The following is a 23,826-nucleotide window of genomic DNA, read 5'->3' on the forward strand; positions in this document are numbered from 1 at the left end:
CAAGTGGGGTTATACACTTCTGTATGGCCATATTAATGCACTTTGTAATGTACATCGTGCATTAAATATGAGCCATACAGAAGTTATTCACTTACCTGCTCCGTTGCTAGCGTCCCCGTCGCCATGGTTCCGTCTAATTTCGGTGTCTTCTTGCCTTTTTAGACGCGCTTGCGCAGATCCGTCTTCTCCCTTCTTCTCCCTTCGGCTCCGCTCAGCAGCATCGGCATTTTGGCTCCGCCCCCTTGTACGCATCATCGCGTAGCTCCGCCCCATGATGTGTGCCGGTTCCAGCCTCCTGATTGGCTGGAATCGGCACGTGACGGGGGCGGAGCTACGCGATGATGCGTACAAGGGGGCGGAGCCAAAATGCCGATGCTGCCGAGCGGAGCCGAAGGGAGAAGAAGGGAGAAGACGGATCTGCGCAAGCGCGTCTAAAAAGGCAAGAAGACACCGAAATTAGACGGAACCATGGCGACGGGGACGCTAGCAACGGAGCAGGTAAGTGAATAACTTCTGTATGGCTCATATTTAATGCACGATGTATATTACAAAGTGCATTAATATGGCCATACAGAAGTGTATAGACCCACTTGATTTCGCGAGACCACCCCTTTAAATCATAATGTCTTTCCACGTCAGAAAGTGGATTGGAAAGGGTTAAAGGGAAACTCATGAGAGTCTCATAATTCACAAAGTAGACACTGTGGTCATGTGGTAATGCTAAAGAATAGTACAGAGGATGATACTTTGGGAAGAACGCACTGGGTAAGATGTATATCTGTAGTGCTACCCCATTCTAAACAAGGGAAAATCTAAACATTTTTGCTGGAGTGTTCCTTTAAGGAACTGAATTCCTGTGTGTCTTTCACCCTTGCTTATCACTTTGGTCCAGATTTTTTCACTTCTGCATATAAGCTGGTGTCTGTGGGTACAGGTACATCAGGTTGTGTGCTCTTCTGGTTTAGGGAGATTTTATTCAACGTGGCATAGGTGATTCCATTATCATCATAACCATCCAGCGTTGTGTCTCTCATATCCACCTCCACCTGTAAAATCAAACATGTGCATTTTATTTATGCCTATCAGGAACACTATCTTTTCTCCTTAGAGAACCTAGAAGGTGAGTGAGTGAGATGACTTATAAGGCCATTCATGCTTCTCTGTGTAATATGCAAATAAGGAAGATGGAACAATACCTCTAAAGCACCGCTGTCTTCCAATAGGTGGCGCTGCAGGGGTATTGTTCCATCTCCTTTATCTGCATTTATGCCTATATAATATTCTACTACATGACCAACATACCAGTGGCAAAGTACCAGTCCAAATCCACTTTTACTAATATTTGAATACCAATTTGCAAGACACTTTAAGTTTTGTCCGGTTATGCCATAAACACCCCATTGGAAGCAGATTAGCATGAACCCCATTCATTTAACAGTCTATAGGTTGTTGGTAAGTGTGCAAGTAGATGTACAATACATTCTGCATTCTCTTGGTCAGATTCAAATTTAAGACCCCAGTGCTGCAAGAAGCAATGAGATAGTATGGTATTATTGATGTCATTTCATGTCATATTTTGGCGGTTTTCTGAAGCAAAAAGCAGAACTTGCACTTTGCATGACTTCTTTTTTACCATTTTATAAAAAGCAGAAGACTTCAATTCTTTGTTTCATACTTATAATCCTAATCTGCACCAAGCAAATGGAAGCTCAGGGTTGAATATTATGCTGTGAGCAGATTATTTATGTGGTAGGGTGATGCTTTTGAAGTACTATGTGTGTAATCAATTCCCATATACATGTATCAGATGCTGGTAAGATGTTATATTGTACTACTTAAAGGGGCTATCTGGTTTGGACAGTCCATTGTAAATCCGGCCCTGCTAGTAGGTTACGTATTTCCTAGTTAAAAGAACCAGAGAGAATATTGGACAGAGGACTCTAATGGTCCAAATTACTGTATGTTTTATGACGGATGGTACATGTAACTTGTGAATTTGCTTGGATCTGCTACTATGTGTCTCAGGGCATATAACAGCACAGGGAATATGAAGTGCATCAACTGTTCAATACAGCCATCATGAGAGAAGAACAAACAATATAAAACAATTAAGGTAATTGAACCTGGACAAAATTATATCATTTTTTAAAAATAAAAATGTGAAAACTGAAAGCAAGTAGGATGTTTGACTGTATAGCTAGAGGTACAACCAGTAGAAAGAGGGTGATTGTGATCTCACTGTGTTCAGTTTTGGAGACCTCACCCACAAAAAGACATTGATAAGCTATAAGTATAAAGCTAGTTTGTTATTTTTCATGATTGAGAACCTATTTTTAAGGACAAGACTATTAAATAACTTAATTCATATAGCCTGGAGGTAAAAAGAGAAAGGCGAGACATGATCCCTTTTAATATATTATAGTTTTAAAAAAGATTCAGGAGGAAAGTGTTATTAATAGGAAACTAAATACAAGAACAAGGGGGGACAATCTAAGATGAGTTTGGGGAAGAGCAGAACTGATGTCTGAAAATATTATTTTACTGAAAGAGTAGTAGATGCTTTGAACAAACTTCCTGCAGACATGGATGGAAAATCAATAGTGAGTGAATTTAAAGGGGTTGTCCAAGTTTTAAAAAAATGTCAGAGTGGTTAGCAAATAGTTAAAAATAAACTACAGAATACTCACTACTCTGTTGTCCCACCGACCAAGCACTGACACTCCCACCCTCACTGTCATTCTACGTTTACTAGGGCGATATCCCATATACATATACCTGACCATTGCAGCCAATCACTAGTCTCAGGAGTATAAGACTCAAGACTGATGAGACCAGTGATTGGCTGTCGTGGTTATGTGTATATATGTAAAGGGCTAGCAATACCCCAGTTGACAGAGCATCCAAAAGCTGCAAATTCGGGCCCCGCCCCCACCGGTCTGGTACCTAACTGGGAGGTGGAGCAGGAAGATACAAGGGGCCAAAGCTTCCCTTCCACTGACCACAGCCAAGGCTAGGGAGGGAAAGCAGAAGAGGCATACGTGGGCACCATGTTAAAGCGCCGTAGGCGATCCCATTTTGCCTGAGCCTGTTGGAGGCTTTACATGGAGGCTCCACCCCCACCAATGAGGTAAAAGACTATGAAGACTCAGCTTCCCTGATAGGGAAAAAGTGAAGAGGGCTTCATAGTTCTCCTGCCCAGAGTGTCCAGGAAACATTTTGCGCCATAGGGCGCACTATAAGGAAGTTGGAGCTGTGTCACAGCTCCAGTCCATGAGACAGTGGCTGAGCAGAGAGCAGGATTGTGGTGACAGCTATTTCTGGGCCAGTAACGCAGTGGGAAGTATCCCCATGCTAGAAAACAGCCATAGAGACAGTGACCACTGTGTGCCTGAAGACCCAGGGGCATAGATGGAGGCCCAGCTGCATCACTGAGGTGAAGTATCCCAAAGAGTGCAGGAGGAGAAGAAGACTCCCTCCCCGCATTGCTGGTCACCACAGTGGCGGTGCAGAAAATTCACCATGGACACTTTCATCAAACAAAGTGAGAGCAAGTGGCAAGAGACTTCTGGAAAAACATGAGCAGACTACAACACTCAGTATTCTGTGAGATTAAATCCCTGGCCAGAGTGAGGGGTAATAGACTCACATGACTGGAACAGCATTAGCATAAAGGGTTAATATGGCACCCGTAAGTTAGTAAGGATTTAATGTTACTTGGGGAAAATGTTATATGCAGTGTAGTGTGATGTTATAATAAAGGGTTAACGACAATAGTGTTCTGTATAGAATGTAATGTAAAATGTTAATGTTGATGCTGTGTCTATGACGCATTAAGTGTAATGGCGCAACAAGGTACAAGCCGGAGCAGCACTACGGAGTAGCCCAACGTAATGTGATATGAGAAAATGTGTAACATGGGAATAAAACCCGCTAGTAATGTATAGTATGTGATGACATCTGGAGAAGTAAGTGACGTCTAAGATGTGTGTACGTGTTCTGTCAGTAAGGACGCTGCTCCTATGGGGCATTCGAAGTTAGGGCCTACAACTTAGGAAAAGTTTAATGCCAGCTATTACGCAATGTTAAAGTAACAGTAACCCTCGCAAGCAGGAAAATACAACTTATTATGCTTACTTTCAGTAAAATGATATTTTTGTAAAAATGTGCCACCTCTGCCTCCATCTGTCATTGCCGAACGTATGCCACCTCTCCCCCCACCAACATGTATATGGAATGCCACTGCTGCAGCCTAGTAAACACATGCTGGCAACGCTGAACCAGTATGGATTGGCGCAATGAGTATGCATGTAGCTGTTTTTAACCATTTGCTGCCTTCTCTGAAATTTTTTTAGAACTTGGAAAACCCCTTTAAACATATCTGGGATAAACCTATATCTATCCTAAGAAAAAAGTAAGAAAGAGATGCCATCAATCTTCTGTATTTACGACTGTACTTACATCCGGAGTTGCTCTCACACGGTTCTTATCCACCGTGCAGTCTGTAAAAATAGGCACACATTAAAATATTCAGATATTGATAAAACCTATAAATACCATTTGGGATGCAGATTTTTTCTGCTTGCATTGGGGTAATCAGATTAACATTTCTTCATACACCAATCGGTTGTGTATAAAATATTGCAGCCTGTCCTATTTTGGTCCATAATCACGGACCAAAATCATCCATTAAAGTCTATGGGATCTTGTAAAAATACAGTAAATACGCTGTATAGCAGTTGCCTGTATATTCACTGCATTTTTACACATGCTGCCATGTTGGGTGAAAAAATAGTGGCATCAATTGGGCATGAGAAACACAGACATACCAAAACCACACTAAATACGCACGTACACATGCAGTGAAAACATTTTCACCCATGGAAATTGTGTGCGCCCGTGTGTATGAGGCCTGGGTTTCTATTTGCTGAAGATGTTACATTTCTCTCGTTATCTCACTTACATGTTGCATCAGTGGTAGTTTCTGCTTTTTCACTGTGGTGAAAGTCACTGTTAAAAACATTAAAAAAGGCATTTACAAAGTGTATTATATCGTTATGCCGGAACATTTTTCTATGGAGAAATAAACGTTTGACATATTCTGATGTGATACAGACTCTGGGCCAATAGGTGGGTTACTATTACTACTGGGACCATTATGGGGGTTACTATTACTACTCTGACCACTATATGGGTCACTATTACTACTGGGGTCAATATGGGGGTGACTATTACTACTGAGGTCAATATGGGGGTCACTATTACTATTGGGGTCAATATGGGGGTCACTATTACTACTGGGGCCACTGTAGGGGGCCACTTATACTACTGGAGCCACTATAGGGGTCAATATTATTACTGAGGCCACTATGGGGTCATACACTACTGCGACCACTAAGGGCATTATTATTACTGTGGCCACTATGGAGGTCGCTATTACGGTATTACTAGGACCACTATGGAGGGTCACTATTACCACTGGACCAACATATGGAACATTATTACTACTGGGGCCACTATGTTATTCACTATTATTACTGAGGCCACTATGGGGGTCGCTTTTACTACTGGGGCCACTAAGGGGGGGGGGGAAGGGTCACTATTACTACTGGGGCCACTATTGGAGTTACTATTACTATTGGGGTCCCTATGAGAGTCAGTACTACTACTGGGGCCACAATGGGGATCACTATTACTAATGTGGCCTTTATGGTGGTCACTATTAGTACTGCAGTGACTATTGGGATCAGTATTAGGGCTTGTATTCGTGCAACTAAAAATTACTTATTCCCACGTTTTTCAACTTCTCCAGCAGGTTTTTATGTGCGCAAAAACACTGCGTATTTGTGTACGCAAAAAGAAAAGCACCCAGGCTTGTTGAAATAGTACTCAAATATGCAGGTTTCCTGTGTATTCACTGGGTATTTGCATCTGTCCAATCAGAATGGATTCAGACGAACGTACTTTTATCACCATATACGGATGTTATAAACACAGCGGAACAAAACCAAACCACTGATCTCTATGGGATTTCAGTAGTTTTGTTTTCACCACCGGCTGTGATTTGGACAGCCGGGAAAAGATAGGATCTGCTCTATCTTTGCGCCCACGACAGTTTGAATCCACCCTCACTTCAATGGTCTATTGTGGTGCATATCGCATGAAAAAATATGCTCATGTGAATGAACTGATTTAAGTCAATGGATTCTATTCACTATATATTACATGGTGCAAATACGCTCATGTGAATGAGCCCTTACTATACAAGGCAACCATAAGGCTGATGTGGCCCTCGGTGAAAATGAGCTTGACACCCTTGCCTTATAGCAAACTGATGACCCTAATCAACTGATGCCGTTGATGTCCTCTAATTGATGAATGTAACCATTCAAGCAACTAATCCCTCTGTTGCAACTTCACATACATGACGATATATTCTGAACGTCCTTCCAGAAGTTCAAAAGGTTATTAGGCTTAGCCATGCCCTATCCACGGAGGTCGGACCCCCACCAAACAGGAGGTTATCCCTTATACTGTGGACAGGGGATAACTTTCTATCTTGGCACAACTGCTTTAACCCTTTCCAATCCACTGTCTGACATCTGAAGACATTAGGATTTAAGGCTGTACAACTCCGATGTTGGGGTTCTCTTACTGTATATAGCCAGCCTCTCTGCTGTCGGAGCCTATCCAATGTGTCACCTCATGCAGTACTGGCTTCAGCCAGCATATAGTGCCGTTGTATAAAGGCAGAAAAAGAGTAAGCCCTCTAGGAAAACAAGGATACAAATTGGATTGGAAAGGGTTAAGTGCATGACTGGGGAAAACTATCTTGGTGGCCAAAGCAGGGATTTTAGAATATGTCCCCTACACCCAATCCCTGGGCGTTCAACATAAATGTTGGACGGAAAATAATTCAGCTGGCATTTATGAGCCCCGATTCGCTCATATCTGTTTGCACACGCACACCTCAGACACCTGCCAACATGGCAGTAGAGTCACTAATACTAATAAGGGTAGTAGTCCCATTAGAGACAATGACTAATAGATAATAGCAGTGATAAGACTTTCTTGCTCACTTACCCGTTTTTCATTTTTTGCGTTGATGATTCTGTAGATAAAATAGATTTGTGTTAAGAAAAGCAGGTGATTTTTATTCTGGGCCGTTACAGCTAACATCCCTATAGTAATAAATGATACCGCCAAAGGGGCTCTGTATTCTGGTCTTATGTGAGGCTGTGAGTTCCTGCCTTCTGTGGCGTGGCGCTTACGGCATACGAGAAGGTGACACTGATGCAGTGAGTTGCGCTGCACTCGTATTCTAGCTTTAAGAACAGGGAATCTATGAATAAACTTTTCTAGTCCACGTTTTTTGTGTCTGTACTACCCTGATACCCCCTAAAGGGGACTGCGTAGTGCAGGCAGTTTTCTTCTACTTCTCTGCTATTTGTTTCTCCAATCCGCCGTCTGCCTTTAGTACTTATTCAGATGACCATATGCACAAATATGCTCGCCTCAGCGCACAGTATTTGCGAAGTGCAGTAAACGAGGTTGATTTGCTCGCATACTGGTGCATAGTACTGTACCTTTTGCGCACGCAGGGCAAGTTCACTTGTGTGCACTAAACACCCCCACCCTAATTTAAAAGCTATTTATTGTATTCTGCTTTTCATGGACTTGCACAGCATATTGTGAATTTGCGCACCTCCCATAGACTTCTATGGGGGCCTTTGCTGCACAATACGCAAAAAGACAGAGCAGGTCCTATTTTTTTGCGTGAGCACGAAATGTAAGCACACAACACGTTTATGAGAATGAACCCATTAAAATCAATGGATTCTATCCTCTGTGCATGTATATTTTACGTGCACAAAAACATGCACAAATACAGTCATGTGACGAAGCCCATAATCAAATATACTTCTTATCAATCCCTGCTTCAGGGAGTGATAAGGCGAACGTTTTAGCGCATACGGTTGTGTGAAGCCACCCTTAGTAAATACTTAAATTCTCCATGTATTAACAATGATAGAGCATTTTTCTTAGAATGATGCATTGCCTACAACTGGGTGTTACCATGCAGATCTCTCTCTCACTCTCTCCCCCCGCGCCTTCCTGCTCACTTCCGCAACTCACCGCTGTCCCCCGCCGGCACCCAAATCTTTGCCTATTTGTGCATGCAAGTGCAGCTTTTACTGTACTTTTTGCGTGCGCATAAAAACATGCAACCATGCTCCGATCCGTTGAAATGGCCAATTAGTGTAATAAGTTCAATGTGCTGTGGGTGTTTTTTGCGCAACCGAAAAGCGCACGCAAAATCTGTGCATGTGAATAAACCCATTGGAATCAATGGGTTCTATCCTGTGCATTGCGTGCACAAATTTTTCACGTGCAATACACAGCAAACACGGCTAAACACAGGCGTACGTACAATTGCGCACGCTTCAGCGTAACATATTTGTGTTATGATTGAGGTTGATTTGTGCGCATATCGGCACAGTCTAATGTACTTTTTGTACACACAGGGCATATTCATTTGTCTGCCACAGTCAAACACTCCCTGTTTTAAATTGGTGTTGAGGGTTTTTTGTTTGTCATGGAATTGCGTAGCGTATTCTACATTTACGCACCTCCCATAGACTTCTATGGGGACCTTTGCTGCAGGTCCTACTTTTTTGTGCGTGCAAAAAAGGAAATGAGAATGAACCTATTGAAATTAATGGTTTCTAGTCTCTGTATTCTGCATGCGCAGATACATCCGTGTGAAGCTGCCCTTCGGCCTTATTCACACGAGCATTTTTACACGGTTATGTAGCCGCATCTATACATCGGTCGCAAATCACAACCATCTGAAGCATTGGTTTCCAATGTATTCGTTTAGATGACCGATTTTTAGCTGCGCAAAAACAGATAGACAATGAAACGTTCTGGTTTCAGTAAGGGAATGATCACAAGAATCTTCCCCTCATGTATTTTTATACTTAAAACTTGCTTAGATACAACATTACAGAAAATAACAATAACCCAAACTTGACATAACATACAAACAGAGTAATTAGTTAAACAAAACTTCCAAAAACCTCATGTCATATTTGTAAAATGATGAAATAATACATAATAGTATCAGTATTTATTACTTACTGTTTTTTCTCATGAAGTAAACCACCAAGATTACTATGAGGATTAGCATGAGGATACCACAAGAAGCGGCAACAGCAGGAATCAAAACATCTAGGAAAAAAGTAACAAATAGCATAGAAAATGTACAATTTCTTAAAAGTTATTTGGTCTTGTTATAGTGGGTTCTGTTCAGTGACAGTATGCAGGTAACATGAATGGTAATAATTGCACCTTGCAAAATAATTAAGGGGTCTGGTCTGGGGTAACATCAATACTTAGCTATCTGTTACACTATTCCTAGGCCGATAAGGGTAAGGGCACATTATAGGCTATTATTTTTCAAGCAGAATACAGCAGGAAAGCACGTTCTTAAGGCCCCCTGTCCACAGGGGTTTGCCAAGTCCCACGGCAGATCTCTGCCGTGGGAGCCGACGCCCGGGAGCAGGAGCCGCACACGAATCTCCGCTGGTCAGCCTAATCTAATAGATAGCGGAGTATCGCAATGATTCTCCATCCGTGGACAGTGTGCCGACGCTTTCCATAGAAATGCTATGGAAAGCTTCACATGGCGTGATTCGTCGAAATCACATCTGTGGACAGGCACCCTAAATGAGCTTTTACATAATCTACCTGTGTAACTGTGTATTTTGATGCGGAACAGCAGGTGGATTTTAAGACCCCATTTACACTGAAAGATGATTGCTCAAAAATTGCTGAAACAACAGTGACAGTTTGAGCTATCATCTTTGCATAGTCTATAATAGCTAATTAGCTACTAAAGAGCTATCACTTGGCGAACAATACAGCTGTTTTGCATAAGCAATCAGCTGCATTGTTCTCTGTGCTTATAGCTCGCGTCCAGCTGTGAACTACCAGCAGGATACCATCTAAAAGAATCTTATCAGGGCTGCTGACTGTGACAACAGTCTGCACCACTAATAAAAGTTCATAGCTCAATTCTAGAAAAATAGAATTGAGCGAGGAACGAATCGTGCACGAAAACTGCACAATGTCCGTGCATTTAGACACAATGTTTATTGCTCAAAACATGGCTTTGAGCGCATTTTGAGCGAGAATCATTGTGGCCTTAAGCCATTTTCAATTTTAGGTAGTCTGCAGAGTTTGGTGCAGAATTTACTGCAGTTCGCGATGCGTCGTGTGGCTTATTCCGACCCGTGTGAAAGGTCTCTATAGCCACTTGTTACAGTAACATCCATCAGGACAGGTCTGATGACATTCTAACATGTGAGTCCTCATACTGGAAGTGATGGTATGATCACACAGATTTCAGGAAGACATCCCTGTCGGAGAGCTTGACAAATTTATATAGAATGTTTTTGGGTCAAGTGATTTTAAAATAGTGAACTTGAAGGAAACAAGCTACTTAAAAGAGGTCTAGTCAAGACAAAGGATCGGAACAGCGGTGCAAAAGTTCCACATTTTAAAAAGTTCTGTAGTCAGCTTTCATCTCCAAGTCATCCACCAGCTGACAAAAGATATCAAAACATCTTCAGCCCAACAGCAGATTACAAAAAAAACCCATCTAGATTTGGCCTATTTAGCACAGGCTGCAGATAATTTCCCTAATATATCAGCCTGTGTACTTCCAAACTAAAACAACACTTTAAACTCAAATAATAGCTAAATAGTAGTAATAGAAACAAGAATGATCTGGGTATAAAAGAAGAATTGTTCAGATTGCATTTATGAGAGTTATGCCTCTCTCATACAGCGTTTAGTGCTGCTTTGTCAGCTCTGTGCTAAACGCTCTTCAATGCTCCCATTCATTTCAATAGGGCTCCTCACACAAGGCTGTAAACGCAGCGTCTTCAATGCTGCACTTTGACAGCGCTGCATGTTCTATTTTTGGATGTTTTCAGCCCCGTGTTGCCGACTGAAATAAATGGGCAGCGGTTTCAGCACTGTCAAAAACGTGGCACAACTTGGTATTGCGCTTTTGACAGTGCCAAACGCCCTAGCTACACTGCCTGAGTAAAAAAAAAAAATCAATACTCACCTTGCAGGTGATGTCGCTGTCCCCGGCGCTCTCGGAACTTGTCGGAACTTTTGCTGGTAACAGAGATTCTAAATTCCCGCCTTCGGCGAGATATTGCTGTGGTTGGCTGGGTCGGCTGAGTGAGAGCTGCCTGAGTCAATCAGAGCCAGCACTGGATGCGTCCAATCACAGCCATTCATTCAATGGCTGTGATTGGATGCATCCAGCACTGGCTCTGATTGGCTCAGGCGGCTGTCATTCAACCGACTCAGCCAATCACAGCAATCTGCCGGCTTCACAAGCTCCTGATAGCGGCGCTGGGGACAGCGGCTTCACCTGCTAAGTGAGTATTGATTTTTTTTTTTAAATCAGGAGCCAAAACGCTGGCATAACGCTTGCCAGCGCTGCTAAAACCGGGCCGAATCTGCAGTTAATGCAGCGTTGAGAAACGCTGCGTTTCTGCAAACGCTTCTGTGAGAAGCCTTAGAGATATTTCAGAGAGGAATTTGTCCACACAGACATTCCTGCGTCACAATATTATCCCTTGAATTCTGCACCTGTCAAAATCCGCGCGTCTTTACTCAATCCTGTTGAGGAATAAAGGATGTTTTATGTAATTATTGTTGAGGATTTCTAACATACAGGAGATGCAATTCTGCAGTTAAGGTCTGTATAAGGGTGACTACTAGAGATGAGCGAACGCGTTCGTCCGAGCTTGATATTCGTGCGAATATTAGGGTGTTCGGGATGTTCGTTATTCGTAACGAACACCATGCGGTGTTCTGGTTACTTTCACTTCCTTCCCTGAGACGTTAGCGCGCTTTTCTGGCCAATTGAAAGACAGGGAAGGCATTACAACTTCCCCCTGCAACGTTTAAGCCCTATACCACCCCCCTGCTGTGAGTGGCTGGGAAGATCAGGTGTCACCCGAACATAAAAGTCGGCCCCTCCCGCGGCTCGCCTCAGATGCCTGGTGAGTTAGATGAGGGACAGTTCTGTTTATACCGGAGCTGCTGTAGGGAAAGAATTGGTAGTTAGTGTAGGCTTCAAGACCCCCCAAAGGTCCTTATTAGGGCCACTGATAGCTGTGTGTTGGCTGCTGTTAGCAGTGGCATTTTTTTTCTCTCAAAATCGGCTCTGCAGAGCGTTGCACCTGGCATTAGGGACAGAAGTGCTGCATAGGCAGGGAGAGTGTTAGGAGTGAGTGTAGCCTTCAAGAACCTCAACGGTCCTTTCTAGGGCCATATTTATCTGTGTGCAGTACTGTCCAGGCTGCTGTTAGCTGTGCTGCATTTTTTTTGGGCTTCTCAAAATCGCCTCTGCAGAGCATTCCACCCTCCATTGATACTGCAGGGAAAGAATTGTATAGGCAGGGCGACAACACAGTTATTATTCATAGAATATACGCAGTGCTGCCTTTTGGTGGAAAAACAAGTGAAAACAAATCTATTTGTCCAGCCTCTGTCCGTCCTTACGGGCGGTGGACACGTGTGAGCTGCGTGAAAAGCATTGCTAAATCATACGCACCCAGCTACGCTTTACTGCTGGCTTCGCCATTTGCTTTCCTTAATTGGGAAAAAAAATACCTGCTCTGCCAGAGTTATAATAACTCTGCTACCCTCACGTTCTGTGACACATTAGCAGGGACACAGCACAGTTATTAAACTTCTCATGTTCATTGAATATACGCAGTGCTGCCTTTTGGTGGAAAAACAAGTGAAAACAAATCTATTTGTCCAGCCTCTGTCCGTCCTTACGGGCGGTGGACACGTGTGAGCTGCGTGAAAAACATTGCTAAATCATACGCACCCAGCTACGCTTTACTGCTGGCTTCGCCATTTGCTTTCCTTAATTGGGAAAAAAAATACCTGCTCTGCCAGAGTTATAATAACTCTGCTACCCTCACGTTCTGTGACACATTAGCAGGGACACAGCACAGTTATTAAACTTCTCATGTTCATTGAATATACGCAGTGCTGCCTTTTGGTGGAAAAACAAGTGAAAACAAATCTATTTGTCCAGCCTCTGTCCGTCCTTACGGGCGGTGGACACGTGTGAGCTGCGTGAAAAACATTGCTAAATCATACGCACCCAGCTACGCTTTACTGCTGGCTTCGCCATTTGCTTTCCTTAATTGGGAAAAAAAATACCTGCTCTGCCAGAGTTATAATAACTCTGCTACCCTCACGTTCTGTGACACATTAGCAGGGACACAGCACAGTTATTAAACTTCTCATGTTCATTGAATATACGCAGTGCTGCCTTTTGGTGGAAAAACAAGTGAAAACAAATCTATTTGTCCAGCCTCTGTCCGTCCTTACGGGCGGTGGACACGTGTGAGCTGCGTGAAAAGCATTGCTAAATCATACGCACCCAGCTACGCTTTACTGCTGGCTTCGCCATTTGCTTTCCTTAATTGGGAAAAAAAATACCTGCTCTGCCAGAGTTATAATAACTCTGCTACCCTCACGTTCTGTGACACATTAGCAGGGACACAGCACAGTTATTAAACTTCTCATGTTCATTGAATATACGCAGTGCTGCCTTTTGGTGGAAAAACAAGTGAAAACAAATCTATTTGTCCAGCCTCTGTCCGTCCTTACGGGCGGTGGACACGTGTGAGCTGCGTGAAAAACATTGCTAAATCATACGCACCCAGCTACGCTTTACTGCTGGCTTCGCCATTTGCTTTCCTTAATTGGGAAAAAAAATACCTGCTCTGCCAGAGTTATAATAACTCTGCTACCCTCACGTTCTGTGACACATTAGCAGGGACACAGCACAGTTATTAAACTTCTCATGTTCATTGAATATACGCAGTGCTGCCTTTTGGTGGAAAAACAAGTGAAAACAAATCTATTTGTCCAGCCTCTGTCCGTCCTTACGGGCGGTGGACACGTGTGAGCTGCGTGAAAAACATTGCTAAATCATACGCACCCAGCTACGCTTTACTGCTGGCTTCGCCATTTGCTTTCCTTAATTGGGAAAAAAAATACCTGCTCTGCCAGAGTTATAATAACTCTGCTACCCTCACGTTCTGTGACACATTAGCAGGGACACAGCACAGTTATTAAACTTAGATTATTCATTCACTGGAGGCAGTGGGGCCTTTCGTTTTCCAAAAAGGGAAAAAATTATATTTGGCCTGCAGTCTTGCGCCAATTTATTTCCTGCCTGTGAAATCAAATCACTGGTAATACAGCATGCTGAGGGGTAGGGGTAGGCCTAGAGGACGTGGACGCGGCCGAGGACGCGGAGGGCCAAGTCAGGGTGTGGGCACAGGCCGAGCTCCTGATCCCGGTGTGTCGCAGCCGACTGCTGCGCGATTAGGAGAGAGGCACGTTTCTGGCGTCCCCACATTCATCGCCCAATTAATGGGTCCACGCGGGAGACGGTTATTAGAAAATGAGCAGTGTGAGCAGGTCCTGTCCTGGATGGCAGAAAGTGCTTCGAGCAACCTATCGTCAACACGCAGTTCTGCGCCGTCCACTGCTGCAAATCCGAATCCTCTGTCTGCTGCTCCTCCTTCCTCCCAGCCTCCTCACTCCACTACAATGACACCTGCTCAGGAGCGGGAACACTCCCAGGAACTGTTCTCGGGCCCCTGCTTAGATTGGGCAGCAGCGGTTCCTCTCCCACCAGAGGAGTTTATCGTCACTGATGCCCAACCATTCGAAAGTTCCCGGGGTCCGAGGGAAGAGGCTGGGGACTTCCGCCAACTGTCTCAACAACTTTCTGTGGGTGAGGAGGACGATGACGATCAGACACAGTTGTCTTGCAGTGAGGTAGTAGTAAGGGCAGTAAGTCCAAGGGAGCAGCGCACAGAGGATTCGGAGGAAGAGCAGCAGGACGATGAGGTGACTGACCCCACCTAGTGTGCAACGCTTACTCAGGAGGACAGGTCTTCAGAGGGGGAGTCAAGGGCATCAGCAGGGCAGGTTGCAAGAGGCAGTGCGGTGGCCAGGGCCAGGGGTAGAGGCAGGGCCAGACCGAATAATCCACCAAGTGTTTCCCAAAGCGCCCCCTCGCGCCATGCCACCCTGCAGAGGCCGAGGTGCTCTAAGGTCTGGCAGTTTTTCACAGAGACGCCTGACGACCGACGAACAGTGGTGTGCAACCTTTGTTGCGCAAAGCTCAGCCGGGGAGCCAACACCAACAGCCTCACCACCACCACCATGCGCAGACATATGATGGCCAAGCACCCCACAAGGTGGGACGAAGGCCGTTCACCGCCTCCGGTTTGCACCCCTGCCTCTCCCCCTGTGCCCCAACCTGCCACTGAGATGCAACCCCCCTCTCAGGACACAGGCACTACCGCCTCATGGCCTGCACCCACACCCTCATCTCCGCTGTCCTCGGCCCCATCCAGCTGTGTAGTTCAGCGCACCGTTCAGCCGTCGCTTGCGCAAGTGTTCGAGCGCAAGCGCAAGTACGCCGCCACGCACCCGCACGCTCAAACGTTAACCGTCCGCATAGCAAAATTCATCAGCCTTGAGATGCTGCCGTATAGGGTTGTGGAAACTGAGTCCTTCAAAAGTATCATGGAGGCGGCGGCCCCGCGCTACTCAGTTCCCAGTCGCCACTACTTTTCCCGATGTGCCGTCCCAGCCCTGCACGACCACGTCTCCCGCAACATTGTGCGCGCCCTCACCAACGCGGTTACTGCCACGGTCCACTTAACTACGGACACGTGGACAAGCACAGGCGGGCAGGGCCACTACATCTCCCTGACGGCACATTGGGTGAATTTAGTGGAGGCTGGGACAGAGTCAGAGCCTGGGACCGCTCATGTCCTACCCACCCCCAGAATTGCGGGCCCCAGCTCGGTGCTGGTATCTGCGGAGGTGTATGCTTCCTCCACTAAAGCACCCTCCTCCTCCTCCTCCTCCTCTGTCTCGCAATCAAGATGTGTTAGCAGCAGCATGTCGCCAGCAGTCGGTGTCGCGCGGTGTGGCAGCACAGCGGTGGGCAAGCGTCAGCAGGCCGTGCTGAAACTACTCAGCTTAGGCGATAAGAGGCACACGGCCCACGAACTGCTGCAGGGTCTGACAGAGCAGACCGACCGCTGGCTTGCGCCGCTGAGCCTCCAACCGGGCATGGTCGTGTGTGACAACGGGCGTAACCTGGTGGCGGCTCTGCAGCTTGGCAGCCTCACGCACGTGCCATGCCTGGCCCACGTCTTTAATTTGGTGGTTCAGCGGTTTCTGAAAAGCTACCCACGCTTGTCAGACCTGCTCGTAAAGGCGCGCCGGCTCTGCGCACATTTCCGCAAGTCCCACACGGACGCTGCCACCCTGTGCACCCTGCAACATCACTTTAAGCTGCCAGTGCACCGACTGCTGTGCGACGTGCCCACACGGTGGAACTCTACGCTCCACATGTTGGCCAGGCTCTATGAACAACGTAGAGCTATAGTCGAATACCAACTCCAACATGGGCGGCGCAGTGGGAGTCAGCCTCCTCAATTCCTTTCAGAAGAGTGGGCCTGGTTGGCAGACATCTGCCATGTCCTTGGTAATTTTGAGGAGTCTACCCAGGTGGTGAGCGGCGATGCTACAATCATTAGCGTCACCATTCCTCTGCTATGCATCTTGAGAAATTCCCTGCAAACCATAAAGGCAGCTGCTTTGCGCTCGGAAACGGGGGCGGGGGAAGACAGTATGCCGCTGGATAGTCAGGGCACCCTCCTGTCTATTTCTCAGCGCGTACAGGAGGAGGAGGAGGAGCATGAGGAGGATGAGGAGGAGGGGGAAGAGACAGCTTGGGCCGCTGCTGACGGTACACCGGCTGATTGCCTGTCATCCTTTCAGCGTGTATGGCCTGAGGAGGAGGAGGAGGAGGAGGATCCTGAAAGTGATCTTCCTAGTGAGGACAGCCATGTGTTGCGTACTGGTACCCTGGCACACATGGCTGACTTCATGTTAGGATGCCTTTCTCGTGACCCTCGCGTTGCACGCATTCTGGCCACGACGGATTACTGGGTGTACACACTGCTCGATCCACGGTATAAGGAGAACCTGCCCACTCTGATTCCCGAAGAGGAAAGGGGTTCGAGAGTGTTGCTATACCACAGGACCCTTGCGGACAAGCTGATGGTAAAATTCCCAGCCGACAGCGCTAGTGGCAGAAGGCGCAGTACCGAGGGCAAGGTAGCAGGGGATGTGCGTAGATCGAGCAGCATGTACATCCCAGGCAGTGCAACAGTCTTTAAGGGCCTGGCCAGCTTTATGGCTCCCCACCAAGACTGTGTCACCGCTCCCCAGTCACGGCTGAGTCGGCGGGAGCACTGTAAAAGGATGGTGAGGGAGTACGTAGCGGATCGCACGACCATCCTCGGTGACGCCTCTGCCCCCTACAACTACTGGGTGTCGAAGCTGGACACGTGGCCTGAACTAGCCCTGTATGCCCTTGAGGTGCTTGCTTGTCCTGCGGCTAGCGTGTTGTCGGAGAGGGTGTTTAGTGCGGCTGGGGGAATCATCACAGATAAGCGTAGCCGCTTGTCAACCGACAGTGCCGACAGGCTAACACTCATCAAGATGAACAAAGGCTGGATTTCCCCAGACTTCTGTTCTCCACCAGCGGACAGCAGCGATACGTAAGCAATACGTAGGCTGCACCCGCGGATGGAAGCTACGTTCTCTCTCACCATCCAAAACGGGGACATTTCTGCTTCATCAATCTGTGTCTAATATTCCTCCTCCTCCTCCTCCTGCTCCTCCTCCTGAAACCTCACGTAATCACGCTGAACGGGCAATTTTTCTTAGGGCCACAAGGCTCACTCAAATAATTTTTCAGAACAATTTTTATAAGTTTCAATGCGCTTAAAAGCATTGGAACTTTAACTTGAACCAATTTTTCGTTACACTGGGCTGCCTCCAGGCCTAGTTACCACTTAAGCCACATTAACCAAAGCGATTAATGGGCTTCACCTGCCCTCTTGGCTGGCCATGGCCAATTTTTGGGATGTACATTAGTACTGTGGATACAGCAATTTTTGTGGGCCCTCGCCTACAGTGTAATCAAATTAATTTTTAGGCCACCCATGCTGTAGGTGCACAACGAACCCCATTGAAGTCAATGGGCGACCAGAGCATTTTTGTATTTCGCCGATGCTCGCTAAGGTTTTCATGTGTGAAAATCTGGGCAATTCAAGAAAGTGATGGGAATGACACAGTGACGGATAGGGCAGGCGAGGGGCTACATGTTGGGCTGCATCTCAAGTTCACAGGTCCCACTATTAAGCCACAATACCGGCAAGAGTGGCCCCCCCCCTCCCAACAACTTTTACTTCTGAAAAGCCCTCATTAGCATGGCATACCTTTGCTAAGCACCACACTACCTCCAACAAAGCACAATCACTGCCTGCATGACACTCCACTGACACTTCTCCTGGGTTACATGCTGCCCAACTGCACCCCCTCCCCCCCACAGCGCACACCAAAGTGTCCCTGGGCAGCCTTCAGCTGCCCTCATGCCACACCACGCTCATGTCTATTTAGAATTGCGTCTGCCATGACGAGGGACCGCAGGCACACACTGCAGAGGTTGGCACGGCTAGGCAGCGACCCTCTTTAAAAGTGGCGGAGCGATAGCCCACAATGCTGTACAGAAGCAATGAGAAATAGAATCCTGTGCCACCGCCATCAGGAGCTGCACACGTGGGCATAGCAATGGGGAACCTATGTGCCACACACTATTCATTCTGTCAAGGTGTCTGCATGCCCCAGTCAGACCGGGCTTTTTAATTCATAGACACAGGCAGGTACAACTCCCTATTGTGAAGTCCCTGTCGACCCACAGCATGGGTGGCTCCCTGGAACCCACCGGCGGTACACAGAAATATCCCATTGCATTGCCCAACACAGCTGAGGTAGTAATGACGTGCTTAATGCAGGTGGGCTTCGGCCCACACTGCATGCCCCAGTCTGACTGGGGTTCTTTATAAGTGTACAGATGTAGTAAAAACTCCGTGTGCACCTACAGCATGGGTGGGTGCCAGGAAGCCACCGGCGGTACATAGAAATATCCCATTGCATTGCCCAACACAGCTGAGGTAGTAATGTTGTGCTTAACCCTTTCCAATCCAATTTGTATATGGTTTTCCTAGGGGGCTTACTCTTTTTCTGCCGTTATACAACGGCGCTATATGCTGGCTAAAGCCAGTACTGCATGAGCTGACACGTAGGATAGGCTCCGACAGCAGAGAGGCTGGCAATATACAGTAAGAGAACCCCGACGGACGTCTACCAACAACGGAGCTGTACAGCCTTAAACCCTAATGTCTTCACAGGTCACACAGTGGACTGGAAAGGGTTAATGCAGGTGGGTTTCGGCCCACACTGCATGCCCCAGTCAGACTGGGTTTCTTTATAAGTGGAAACAGATGCATTTATAATTCCCTGTGGACCCACAGCATGGGTGGGTGCCAGGAAGCCACCGGCGGTACATAGAAATATCCCATTGCATTGCCCAACACAGCTGAGGTAGTAATGTCGTGCGTAATACAGGTGGGCTTCGGCCCACACTGCATGCCCCAGTCTGACCGGGGTTCTTTACAAGTGGACACATGTAGGTTAAACTCCCTGTGGACCCACTGCCTGGGTGGGTGCCAGGAAGCCACCGGCGGTACATAGAAATATCCCATTGCATTGCCCAACACAGCTGAGGTAGTAATGTCGTGCGTAATACAGGTGGGCTTCGGCCCACACTGCATGCCCCAGTCAGACTGGGGTTCTTTAGAAGTGGACACATGTATTAAAAACTCCGTGTGCACCTACAGCATGGGTGGCTCCCTGGAACCCACCGGCGGTACATAAAAATATCCCATTGCATTGCCCAACACAGCTGAGGTAACGTCAGCTGTAATGCAGGTGGGCTAAAAATTAATTTGATTACACTGTAGGCGAGGGCCCACAAAAATTGCTGTATCAACAGTACTAATGTACATCCCAAAAATTGGCCATGGCCAGCCAAGAGGGCAGGTGAAACCCATTAACCGCTTTGGTTAATGTGGCTTAAGTGGTAACTAGGCCTGGAGGCAGCCCAGTGTAACGAAAAATTGGTTCAAGTTAAAGTTCCAACGCTTTTAAGCGCATTGAAACTTATAAAAATTGTTCAGAAAAATTACTTGAGTGAGCCTTGTGGCCCTAAGAAAAATTGCCCGTTCAGCGTGATTACGTGAGGTTTCAGGAGGAGGAGCAGGAGGAGGAGGAGGAATATTAGACACAGATTGATGAAGCAGAAATGTCCCCGTTTTGGATGGTGAGAGAGAACGTAGCTTCCATCCGCGGGTGCAGCCTACGTATTGCTTACGTATTGCTGCTGTCCGCTGGTGGAGAACAGAAGTCTGGGGAAATCCAGCCTTTGTTCATCTTGATAAATGTTAGCCTGTCGGCACTGTCGGTTGACAAGCGGCTACGCTTATCTGTGATGATTCCCCCAGCCGCACTAAACACCCTCTCCGACAAGACGCTAGCCGCAGGACAAGCAAGCACCTCCAGGGCATACAGCGCTAGTTCAGGCCACGTGTCCAGCTTCGACACCCAGTAGTTGTAGGGGGCAGAGGCGTCACCGAGGATGGTCGTGCGATCCGCTACGTACTCCCTCACCATCCTTTTACAGTGCTCCCGCCGACTCAGCCGTGACTGGGGAGCGGTGACACAGTCTTGGTGGGGAGCCATAAAGCTGGCCAGGCCCTTAAAGACTGTTGCACTGCCTGGGATGTACATGCTGCTCGATCTACGCACATCCCCTGCTACCTTGCCCTCGGTACTGCGCCTTCTGCCACTAGCGCTGTCGGCTGGGAATTTTACCATCAGCTTGTCCGCAAGGGTCCTGTGGTATAGCAACACTCTCGAACCCCTTTCCTCTTCGGGAATCAGAGTGGGCAGGTTCTCCTTATACCGTGGATCGAGCAGTGTGTACACCCAGTAATCCGTCGTGGCCAGAATGCGTGCAACGCAAGGGTCACGAGAAAGGCATCCTAACATGAAGTCAGCCATGTGTGCCAGGGTACCTGTACGCAACACATGGCTGTCTTCACTAGGAAGATCACTTTCAGGATCCTTCTCCTCCTCCTCCTCCTCCTCAGGCCATACACGCTGAAAGGATGACAGGCAATCAGCCGGTGTACCGTCAGCAGCGGCCCAAGCTGTCTCTTCCCCCTCCTCCTCATCCTCCTCATGCTCCTCCTCCTCCTCCTGTACGCGCTGAGAAATAGACAGGAGGGTGCCCTGACTATCCAGCGGCATACTGTCTTCCCCCGCCCCCGTTTCCGAGCGCAAAGCAGCTGCCTTTATGGTTTGCAGGGACGGCACATCGGGAAAAGTAGTGGCGACTGGGAACTGAGTAGCGCGGGGCCGCCGCCTCCATGATACTTTTGAAGGACTCCGTTTCCACAACCCTATACGGCAGCATCTCAAGGCTGATGAATTTTGCTATGCGGACGGTTAACGTTTGAGCGTGCGGGTGCGTGGCGGCGTACTTGCGCTTGCGCTCCAACAGTTGCGCAAGCGACGGCTGGACGGTGCGCTGAGCTACACTGCTGGATGGGGCCGAAGACAGCGGAGGTGAGGGTGTGGGTTCAGGCCAGGAGACGGTAGTGCCTGTGTCCTGAGAGGGGGGTTGCATCTCAGTGGCAGGTTGGGGCACAGGGGGAGAGGCAGGGGTGCAAACCGGAGGCGCTGAACGGCCTTCGTCCCACCTTGCGGGGTGCTTGGCCATCATATGTCTGCGCATGGTGGTGGTGGTGAGGCTGTTGGTGTTGGCTCCCCGGCTGAGCTTTGCGCGACAAAGGTTGCACACCACTGTTCGTCGGTCGTCAGGCGTCTCTGTGAAAAACTGCCAGACCTTAGAGCACCTCGGCCTCTGCAGGGTGGCATGGCGCGAGGGGGCCCTTTGGGAAACAGTTGGTGGATTATTCGGTCTGGCCCTGCCTCTACCCCTGGCCACCGCACTGCCTCTTGCAACCTGCCCTGCTGATGCCCTTGACTCCCCCTCTGAAGACCTGTCCTCCTGAGTAAGCGTTGCACACCAGGTGGGGTCAGTCACCTCATCGTCCTGCTGCTCTTCCTCCGAATCCTCTGTGCGCTGCTCCCTCGGACTTACTGCCCTTACTACTACCTCACTGCAAGACAACTGTGTCTGATCGTCATCGTCCTCCTCACCCACAGAAAGTTGTTGAGACAGTTGGCGGAAGTCCCCAGCCTCTTCCCCCGGACCCCGGGAACTTTCGAATGGTTGGGCATCAGTGACGATAAACTCCTCTGGTGGGAGAGGAACCGCTGCTGCCCAATCTAAGCAGGGGCCCGAGAACAGTTCCTGGGAGTGCTCCCGCTCCTGAGCAGGTGTTATTGTAGTGGAGTGAGGAGGCTGGGAGGAAGGAGGAGCAGCAGACAGAGGATTCGGATTGGCAGCAGTGGACGGCGCAGAACTGCGGGTAGACGATAGGTTGCTCGAAGCACTTTCTGCCATCCAGGACAGGACCTGCTCACACTGCTCATTTTCTAATAACCGTCTCCCGCGTGGACCCATTAATTGGGCGATGAATGTGGGGACGCCAGAAACGTGCCTCTCTCCTAATCGCGCAGCAGTCGGCTGCAAAACACCTGGATCAGGAGCTTGGCCTGTGCCCACACCCTGACTTGGCCCTCCGCGTCCTCGGCCGCGTCCACGTCCTCTAGGCCTACCCCTACCCCTCAGCATGCTGTATTACCAGTGATTTGATTTCACAGGCAGGAAATAAATTGGCGCAAGACTGCAGGCCAAATATAATTTTTTCCCTTTTTTGAAAACGAAAGGCCCCACTGCCTCTAGTGAATGAATAATCTAAGTTTAATAACTGTGCTGTGTCCCTGCTAATGTGTCACAGAACGTGAGGGTAGCAGAGTTATTAACTGTGGCAGAGCAGGTATTTTTTTTCCCATTTAAGGAAAGCAAATGGCGAAGCCAGGAGTAAAACGTAGCTGGGTGCGTATGATTTTTAAAGGTGTCACACGCAGCCGACACGTGTCCACCGGCGTTAGTACGGACAGAGGCAGGACAAATAGAATTATTTTCCGTTTTTTGGCACCAAAAGGCAGCACTGCGTATATTCTATGAACATGAGAAGTTTAATAACTGTGCTGTGTCCCTGCTAATGTGTCACAGAACGTGAGGGTAGCAGAGTTATTAACTGTGGCAGAGCAGGTATTTTTTTTCCCAATTAAGGAAAGCAAATGGCGAAGCCAGGAGTAAAACGTAGCTGGGTGCGTATGATTTTTAAAGGTGTCACACGCAGCCGACACGTGTCCACCGCCCTTAGGACGGACAGAGGCCGGACAAATAGAATTATTTTCCGTTTTTTGGCACCAAAAGGCAGCACTGCGTATATTCTATGAACATGAGAAGTTTAATAACTGTGCTGTGTCCCTGCTAATGTGTCACAGAACGTGAGGGTAGCAGAGTTATTAACTGTGGCAGAGCAGGTATTTTTTTTCCCAATTAAGGAAAGCAAATAGCGAAGCCAGGAGTAAAACGTAGCTGGGTGCGTATGATTTTTAAAGGTGTCACACGCAGCCGACACGTGTCCACCGCCCTTAGGACGGACAGAGGCCGGACAAATAGAATTATTTTCCGTTTTTTGGCACCAAAAGGCAGCACTGCGTATATTCTATGAACATGAGAAGTTTAATAACTGTGCTGTGTCCCTGCTAATGTGTCACAGAACGTGAGGG

The 23,826-nt window shown here is 47.6% G+C and overlaps 1 protein-coding gene across 2 annotated transcripts in view; it reads right to left on the minus strand.

Moving 5' to 3' along the window:
- Positions 1–614: 614 nt before the first annotated feature.
- LOC136631483 (leukocyte immunoglobulin-like receptor subfamily B member 4) overlaps positions 615–23,826 on the minus strand; it is a 61,247-nt gene continuing 38,035 nt past the window's right edge. For both annotated transcript variants that reach the window (XM_066605783.1, XM_066605782.1), the window contains 5 exons: positions 9,139–9,228; positions 7,081–7,108; positions 4,961–5,007; positions 4,459–4,499; positions 615–1,046 (listed from right to left, as the gene is read on the minus strand). In XM_066605783.1, the coding sequence (XP_066461880.1) occupies positions 879–1,046; positions 4,459–4,499; positions 4,961–5,007; positions 7,081–7,108; positions 9,139–9,228 (374 nt within the window). In that variant the 3' untranslated portion in view covers positions 615–878. The remainder of the gene's footprint in view (positions 1,047–4,458; positions 4,500–4,960; positions 5,008–7,080; positions 7,109–9,138; positions 9,229–23,826) is intronic.

This window comes from Eleutherodactylus coqui, chromosome 6, assembly GCF_035609145.1.
Source record: "Eleutherodactylus coqui strain aEleCoq1 chromosome 6, aEleCoq1.hap1, whole genome shotgun sequence".
NCBI lineage: Eukaryota > Metazoa > Chordata > Amphibia > Anura > Eleutherodactylidae > Eleutherodactylus > Eleutherodactylus coqui.